We start from the raw sequence: 8,894 nt of genomic DNA on the forward strand, positions 1-8,894 counted from the left end.
ATGTTCTATACCCTTCACGGGCAACTCATCGTCTAAAAAAGTGACCTTGTTGACCTCAAAAATCTTGTTTGCTATTTTCTCCAGATGGTTTACAGAGATCTTATCCGGAACGTGGGCTTCGTTCAGAATTTTCATCAATACCTGGCGATGCTCATCTGAATGGATCAACAAGGATAACAATGAGATCTGTATCGGGGTCTTCCTCAACTGCTCCACAATGGAGTAATCTTGCGCCTTCATTTTCTTTAAGAATTCTTTTGCCTCTTCCTCGGTAACTGGATTCTTTGTTGCTATTGGATTGGCCCTTCTTAACTCTGCGGGAGCAAAACACCTCCCCGAATGAGTTAGACCTTGGGCTTCACACACTTCTCCTTTGACTTCTTTCCCTTTGTATATCACCGTCGCTCGTTCATAATTCCAAGGAACAACTTTGTTGTTGATCACTGAAAGCTGAGTTACCAGTTTTATAATGACAGGCTTTGTGCGAGCACCCTTCACAACCACAACAGGTTTACTGGTAACCCCTGGCACTACCACTTTAGCTTTCTCTGGTTTCACTGCAACAATGCTTGATGACCCTCTCTCAGCTACCACAGCTGGCTTATCATCTACCCCTCTCAACTGGACCACGGACTTCCTACTGGTTACTCTTTCCTTTGAGTTGGTTTCGCTGGAACGGATCATCGTTACCGTCTGTGAGGGCTTCCTGGGCTCCCCCTCTTTGTGTATCAACTCAATCATGTGTGTCTCATGGTGAGCTAGCAGTGGATTCTGATTAATATTTGGTGCTTCTGGTGCTTGAACCTCGATCCGATGAGTATCGATAAGCTCTTGCACAACTATTTTCAGCTTCCAACATTTCTCTGTATCATGCCCTAGGGCCCCTGAACAGTACTCACAACTCACCGAATGATTTCTAGGAGGAGGATTTGGCATTTTGGGCTCAACTGGACTTAACATGCCCAACTGCCTCAATCTGTGGAAAAGACTGGTATATGATTCCCCCAGTGGAGTGAAAGTCTTTAGCTTCTATGACCTATCATTCTTGAGGGCTGGGTTTGGTCGAAAACCTGTCCCGGGGGGGGGGGGGGTTCTGTAGGCTCGTGGGGGTGGATATGTGTTTTGTGGAGCTGGGTATGGATTTTGTACGCCATGACGCGTGTGCCGGAGTTTGGGTATAGGTTTGTGCATGATGGACAGAAAAATGGGGATCTGGCAGTGGATAGTAATGTTGTGGGGGTAATTTTGGTGGTAGGGTCGTGGTTGGCTATAGTAGGGTGATGGGCCTCTAGACCCGAACCAGGCTCCGGACTCAACAGTCGTAACATCTTCTTTCTTCTTCTTCCCAAGTACACCCCCAGTGCCACTTTGGATGGCCTGAGTGGTTGCCTTGATCGCTGAATAACTCATGATTTTGTTGGACTTAAGCCCCTCCTCGACCATGCCTCCCATTTTCACAACCTTATTAAAAGATTTGCCAATTGCGGACACCAAATGACCAAAGTAAGTCGGCTCCAGAGCCTGCAAAAAGTAATCGACCATCTCGCTCTCTTTCATTGGGGGATCTACCCTTGCTGCCTGCTCCCTCCACCGGAAACCATACTCTCTAAAGCTTTCATTATGCTTCTTTTCCAGTTTGGTCAGGGACAGTCGGTCCGGAATGATCTCAAGATTATATTGAAAGTAACAAGCGAATGCTTGGGCCAAATCGTCCCATGTGTACCACCTGTTATGATCTTGCCTGGTGTACCATTATAGCACCGATCCACTCAAACTTTGGCTGAAATACGCCATCAGTAGTTCATCTCTTCCGCCCGCTCCCCTCATCTTGCTACAAAAACCTCTTATATGAGCCACCGGATCGTCGTGTCCATTGTACAAGTTGAACTTGGGCATTTTGAACCCTACCGGTAGTTGTACATTCGGGAATAAACATAGATCTTTGTAAGCCACGCTTACCTGGCCTCCTAGCCCTCTCATATCCCTGAAGGATTGCTCTATGCTTTTCATTTTTCTGAACATCTCTTCCTGTTCAGGATTTCTAGCCGATTTTTCTGCTTTCTCCGGTAGGTCAGAATGTGGATCATGTGGGTAAGCTCTAGGCGCTTTGAAGGTAAGCTCCGGGGGATAATACTGGTTGTCCTGTGCTTGGAACAAAGGTTCACTCGGGGATTTATGGAGCGCAGTTGGTGAAGATGTCACAAAGACAGGGGTGATTGGCGGAGGAGGGCATGGGACTGATTTTGGTGGTGGAGCTTGTGGCGTATGAGAAGTAGTGCCATGGTAGTGCTGATAAATGACAAAACTTGGATCGGTGGCGGGAGGATCCTGAGACTGAGCTAATGGTGGGGTAAGAGTCGGGTTGGCAGGGTAAGCCAGCGGTGATTGCCCTTTGGACCAGGCCTGGTACATTTCGGCCATCTGTTGCTTGAGCTTGAGCATCTCCTCTTTCATTTTGTAGACGTCCAACTCTTCTACTTCAACACTAGTGTCGACATCTGGAATAGACATGATTTCCGGTATTGGTCCCTTCGATCTGGTTTGGTAATGGTAATGTGCCAGTATCATCTAAATAAACTAACTGCTTGAATTCTCTGGAGATCAACAAACTTGTTAGTTTTCAGAGTTTAACACATACGCAATTACACGTTGGGATGCAATGCATCTAGGCAATTAACCATTTCTATCATGCATTTACTTTGGTTGCATGCGTCATTCCGGCCTCTCATAATTGTGCCCCTTTTTTAAGCTTCCTTTATTTTATCCTTCTTTATTCATTTTTCATTTTCCCTTCTTTTTTTTTCTCTTTTTTAGTAGAGATTGCCTACGTATCATGTCCCCGCATGAATCAGACCGGGCGTAGTTCTGCCCTACAAGTGCGAAAAGCAAAGTGATAATTTTTTGGAAATTTTCGATTTTTCATTAATAAATATTCTATTACAAACCAGACGCTTTTTCGAAAGGAAAATAACAGACTCGAAACCAAACCAAATACGAACTCGATAACTACTGACAGACTCTGACACGAAAGAAAGACAGACTTTAACAGACAACAGACTCTACGAAAGAAAGAAAAATGCAGATTCAAACTATGAACACATTAAAGTTTTAAATTTGGGTGCCCGCGGGGCGTCATTCGGCCTCGCCGCGGGTTTAGGGGTGAGGTTCCTTTCCAGCTGTTCCAATTCATGCATGATTTGCTTCACAAATATCATTACCGCCGAGAAGAAAGTAGTGCGGGTCATGTTTTCACACACCCGACATTTCCTGGTAATGGCATGAGCAATAGTCAGAATCTTGTCCCTGGTTCGGTCTTTCTCCAGGAGTAGGCGTTCTACCTGAACCTCTCTAACCTTCAAAACCCGAGAGTCATGCAGATGTTGTTTTTGTAACTTCTGTATTTCATCTTCCATCGAGGACATTAGTTTATAGCAGTGTTTACTTTCGGTTTCAAAAGCCTTGGCTTGTTTAGCCGCCTTGCTCTCTAGGGTGGTTACCTCTCTTTTAGACCGGCAATGATCTTTTCATAATCCTTCCTCGCCTGCTGTAAGTATTGTGTGCGTTCTTTGGTTCTTCTTGCCCATTGCGCCTGGAGTTGTGCTATGGTACCCTCGGATTGCTTCAAATCATTTCGGCATTCACTGATTTCTTTTTTCAACCCTTTTATTAATCGCTCATCCGATCGACTCCTTTGTTGGTTGTCAGCGTCTATCCTCAATTGTCGGATTTGGGCTTTCAGTGCCTCATTTTCTTGGGCCAATTTGTTCTTTTCTCCCTGATCGGCGTCAGCTTGCAGACTATTTTCAAATCCCAGGTTTTTAACCTGTTGCTTTAGTTGGCCTATTTCTGCCCTGTAACTCTCTTCTTTAACCAACCAATCCTACTGTTCTTGCGACGCCTTGACGAACTCCTGGAGATGGGGTTTTTTAGCCGGTCTTTCGTGCTCAAGTTCTCTCCTGTACCAAGCAAGGTATCCTGGTGTCACTTCACTTTTGGCCCGATCCCGCACGCAAGTATCTGCTTTTAAATATTGGCATTCACTCCAGATCTGAAAGACTCTTGCTTCAGGAAACTGTCCGTCAGGGCTAATCTCAATTACTTGAGCACTAAGATCTTCCTTCTGTGGAACTGTTTGGCATCTCCCGAGTTGTCTCAAAACCCGATATGGCGCGTAAGGCTGAATGCTCTTAAGCCCCATCAATAGAAAGTGGGTTCTAGCTGCCGGCATATGGATGACCTCGTCAACGGGCAACCATCCTAGTGTCCACTGTATTTGGCTAGCGGTGAGGGTTCGAAAGAACGACGTCCATGCCGTAACTCCCTCGGGTAGACTGACCCCCTTAATTCTTGTGTAGAACTCTTCTATGCAAGTTTTCTTCGAGGAACCATAACTCAAGAGCTGGGAACGGTGGCAGAGATGCTCAGTTATCCATATTTGTAGCAACAAGTTACACCCCTCGAAAAAGTTCCCTCTGGCTTTGCAGGCTGTGAGAGCTCGGAAGATATCAGATACTATTATAGGCGCAAGAGTGCTTTCGGCTTGAATGAGCAAGGTACTAACGACCCCGGCTATTTTCAGATCAATGTTTCAGTCCTTCCTTGGAAATACCAAAAGGCCCAAAAAGGTTATCATAAAAGTCACTCGTCTATGCTCATCCCTTTTCTGACGGTTACTTTTGCTGCATAACTTGTTACCCGGGTTGTTGAATCCTCTAACATGACCGTATCTGTCATATATGAAGTGCGGATTACAAAACCCTGCGGCCAAATCTGGGTTATGGACCGTCCTAGGTATCTTTAACGAATCTAAAAACCGATGCACAGTGATAGCTCTTGGAGCAACCATGTATTTTTGCCTCAACGGAACTTCAGCATTTTCGACGTACCCTGCTATTTCCTCCAAAGTCGGGGTGAGTTCAAAATCGGAGAAGTGGAAGACATTGTGTGTCGGGTCCCAACAGGTGACAAAAGCTCTTATGATATCCCCCCGAAGTTGGATTTCCAATAAACCCGTAAGACCTTTTAGATATTTCTTGACCTCATCTTGCCCTTCACCACCTAAATCATCCCACCATAGTCGCAACTTGAAAAGGGATTTTAGTCATTATTGAAAAAGGTTCATTTTGCATCGAGCTCATCCTGCACATTTATTAAGGTGATTTGAGCAAAAAATAAAATTTATTTGACTCAACCAATTGGCTATATTTTTTTTAATTTTTCACAGATTAAAAGAAAGATCCGGCTCCGCACACGGCTTTTCAGCACTTCGGGAACGAAGATTTTAAAGCTGGGCGAGTCAACCGGTCGAAAATCCAAAAATGACTAAAAGTGGCCGTTTATGCAAAGTCAGCCTTCCGACGTCCCTTTCGGGAACATTCGGCTATTCTTGCCAAAAACGGCGTCACCTGACTTATTTATGACGAAACTTAAAATTTTTGACCTTTTTTGGGTATTTTGCAAAAAGGGGAAGTTGGACCCGATGAGGGTTGCCTACGTATCTCACATCCGGTGAGAATCAAACCGGCGTAGTTCGGGTCGATAAAACAAACTTCTTTTTTGAAAACCAGACTCTTTTCATTGGTAGATAAACCTATATTTCTTATATATATATTTTTTCCTTTTTTCATTTTCTCAAAAATTTGGCAGAGCTTCGACACTATTTGGACATTGGTTTTTTCCAAAATAAGCGATTAACTCTCTTTAACCCTCGTAAAGATATTCAAAAGTCGGTCAGCATGCAAGTCCGAAGCAAATGAATGCACAAGTAGCAAGTAAGATGCATCAGGATGGTCTTTTCATTTTTGGTACACCTGTCCTAGACAGACCCAACCCCTGTGTTCAGCCTCCAAAGTTAAATGCACGTGATGCAAACGAACGTTCCTACTACGGATTCGGCATGAAGCTGAGTTATTCTAGGTTTATAACCTGGGTATTTGTTCTAGATTGTGTACCCGAGCGGACAACTCGAGTCGAAGAGGGGGCTACGTACCAGGGACCCGCGAGATCGTCCGGCTTTGTAACTTGTCCGGCCTCTTTCTTATTTAAAGGTATGACACTAACAGAATAGGGACTCTCGACCAACGAGCTCATCCCCGAAGGTAAGAGGAGAAGGGTTTCAACACAGTTTATATACAGTTCAAATAATATCAAAGCGGTAAAAGCAGCATTTAGCACATTAGGCCCAAATATGTAACAAAAAATCAGATAAAGCCAAATACAACAATTTATCTAAGCTCGAATCCTGAACCCTGAACCTGAGGTTCTGGGTTATTTCCCCAGCAGAGTCGCCAGAGCTGTCACACCTCCTTTTTCACCCGCGCCGGCAGGGGGGCGTAAAGGGAGTTTTTCCAATTAAAGGATAATCGAAACGGGATTTATTATTTAATTCAGAGTCGCCACTTGGGAGATTTATGGTGTCCTAAGCCACCAGTTGAATCCCGAATTGAGGAAAAGATTAACTCTGTTTAACAGTCTACGCACCAGAAATCCGGATAAGGAATTCTGTTAACCCAGGAGAAGGTGTTAGGCATTCTCGAGTTCCGTGGTTCTAGCACGGTCGCTCAACTGTCATATTCGGCTTAATTATCTGATTTTTATACAATTATGAACCTATGTGCAAATTTTAACTTTCAACCGCTTTTGTTATTATCCTTATTATTTTAATAGAGAATTGCAACGTCGTGAAAACGTATCTCGAACCACGTCACATCAATGTACCTGTGGTTACCGACACATTTCGACTCCGTTGAGATTTGGATTTGGGTCACATAAATGTGCACCCGAGTTTAAGAAAGTAAATTATTAAAGGCGCGCCTAAAGCGACTAGCGTATCATTATTTTGGGTAGGGCCATGGAATTTTACTAAACGGCCCATCCCGAAGTCTAAAGAATTTTACAAATACTAAATGAGGGCCCCGCAACTTATGTATTTCGTTCGTCGAGGCTCGTCTCGTTCATTATATAAAAAAATTGCAACGTCATGGAAATGCATCTCGATTCACGTAACAATCAATGTACCCGTGACTATCGACGTATTTCGACTTCGTTGAGATTTGGATTTGGGTCACATAAATGTGTACCAGAGTTTAAGAAAGTAAATTATTAAAAGTACGCGCCTAACAGTGACTAACGTATTATTACTTTGGGGAAGGCTGTGAAGTTGGCTAAACGGCCCATCCCGAATTCTATGTATTCATGATATCCATTTGTTGAGGGCCCCGCAGCTTGTGCGTTTTATTCGGTGAGGCTCATCTCATTTTTATTTAAAGGCTACTCCTAAAATGGCTGTTATTCTTCTATTTATTTATCCTTAAAGAAATAGCATGGGGGCCCTTACATTCACGAATAAGTTAACTGATTCGAATTTGAGTAGTCTATTGATATTAACCATTAACATGAACCTACGTGTTCCTACGTCTTAACGAACCAAGGAGAGGACATCAATGACTAGCATGCTGGACTGTTTTTTAAAAAAAACGTTTAACTTGAAATCGTAATAAGCACCACATGTTGACTTCTGGATTATCTATAGGTTGAAACGATACTGATGATCAATTTTAACTCAATATTAACCGAAATCAATACTAAACTATACTAAGTCTACAACATAATGTACATGAAGTAACAGTTTAATAGTCTTTAATACAATACAAATTAGATGGACTAAATATGTATACTACTCAAGAGATGATCAAATTCAGCCATATGCATTCCAAATGAGCAGGGCTCTGGGAATATGGTTCCATTTCATTCAAAGCTGCAGTTACATCAAGGTGAGTTCAAATTGTGTACCTGGAAATCAGTAATCAACAGGAAGTAGAAGCAGTTAGCTCAGCAGGGCAGTCAACAGTTATTAGGAATTTTACACAGCCCAAACACAGCTATTCTTCAACCCAGGAATGACTCAATGACCCAAAAAAACCAAAAAAACAACCAAAAGGTTGACCCACAATAGTACCCAAACAAACCAAATGAACTCCAAGAGACAACCGGAACCACTTGAAACTTTAAATAGACTAAAGTTCAATCAGAAACCACTTCAGCTGGACTCAAAGTCACTCAAGATCAGTCTAGTGTATTTGAATTAAGAAAATGAAATCACTGAAGCAGGAAAAGAATTTCAATGACACAGTGAGACTTCTTCAGTATTTCCCTCTGTTCTTTTCAAGCGTAAAACTCCCCAAACTGATCCCCTAAGAGACTGACTGACTCTCCAGTATTTTTAATGTTTTCAAACTCTCAGATTGCTTAAAAAGATCTGACTTAAAACTCTCCAGATTTTCAGAAATTATCCCCTTATCTTCTCTAAAAAAAAACCTCCCCTTCTGTCTAAAAATGACTCTATATATAACCAAACACTGCCCCTGCCCCTCTACTTCAAAAGCACTTTGGGCAGAATTTTCCCACTAATTCTGCCCATCATCTCCTTTTAATTCCACTAGTATATGTTTTGTTCCCCACTACACTTGTCTTTTCTTTATTTAAATCCAAATAGGTATGGACACCTATTTCTTAATCCATTTTCTTTAAAACTTTCCCCCACCATTATGTCTTGTTCCCTATTAGCACTAAACAATTGTATTAGTTTAATGGTATTTTAGTACCGTACTGTCAGCCCACTTAAACTAGCCAATTTCTGAACTTTTCAATCCCTAAAATACCCTCCTAAAACCCTGAAATTATTGTCCTACCCACTCCCCTTCATCCTGCATTGAACCTTTCAGCTCTAACCTATTCAAATCTACCCACTAGCCAAGCTGAATTCAACAAACTACAACAGCTATAAACAATCCAGCCTACCAAATTTCTGACAACTAAATGACTAAGGCTGAATTCTAACTGGAACCAACAGACTGAACTTGAATTAAAACCATATTAACAACACACAGACCCCA

The 8,894-nt window shown here is 42.6% G+C and overlaps 1 protein-coding gene across 1 annotated transcript; it reads right to left on the reverse strand.

Annotated features, from left to right (window-relative positions):
• Positions 1-1,752: 1,752 nt before the first annotated feature.
• On the reverse strand, positions 1,753-2,454 carry LOC138885427 (uncharacterized). Its single transcript, XM_070166375.1, has one exon. The coding sequence runs from the start codon at positions 2,452-2,454 to the stop codon at positions 1,753-1,755; it is 702 nt and encodes a 233-aa protein (XP_070022476.1).
• Positions 2,455-8,894: the final 6,440 nt, after the last annotated feature.

This window comes from Nicotiana sylvestris, chromosome 2, assembly GCF_000393655.2.
Source record: "Nicotiana sylvestris chromosome 2, ASM39365v2, whole genome shotgun sequence".
NCBI classification, from domain to species: Eukaryota; Viridiplantae; Streptophyta; class Magnoliopsida; order Solanales; family Solanaceae; genus Nicotiana; species Nicotiana sylvestris.

Excerpts from the sequence above, each read along its gene's own strand:
- LOC138885427 (XM_070166375.1), bottom strand. The coding sequence starts at position 2,454 with ATGAAAGAGGAGATGCTCAAGCTCAAGCAACAGATGGCCGAAATGTAC.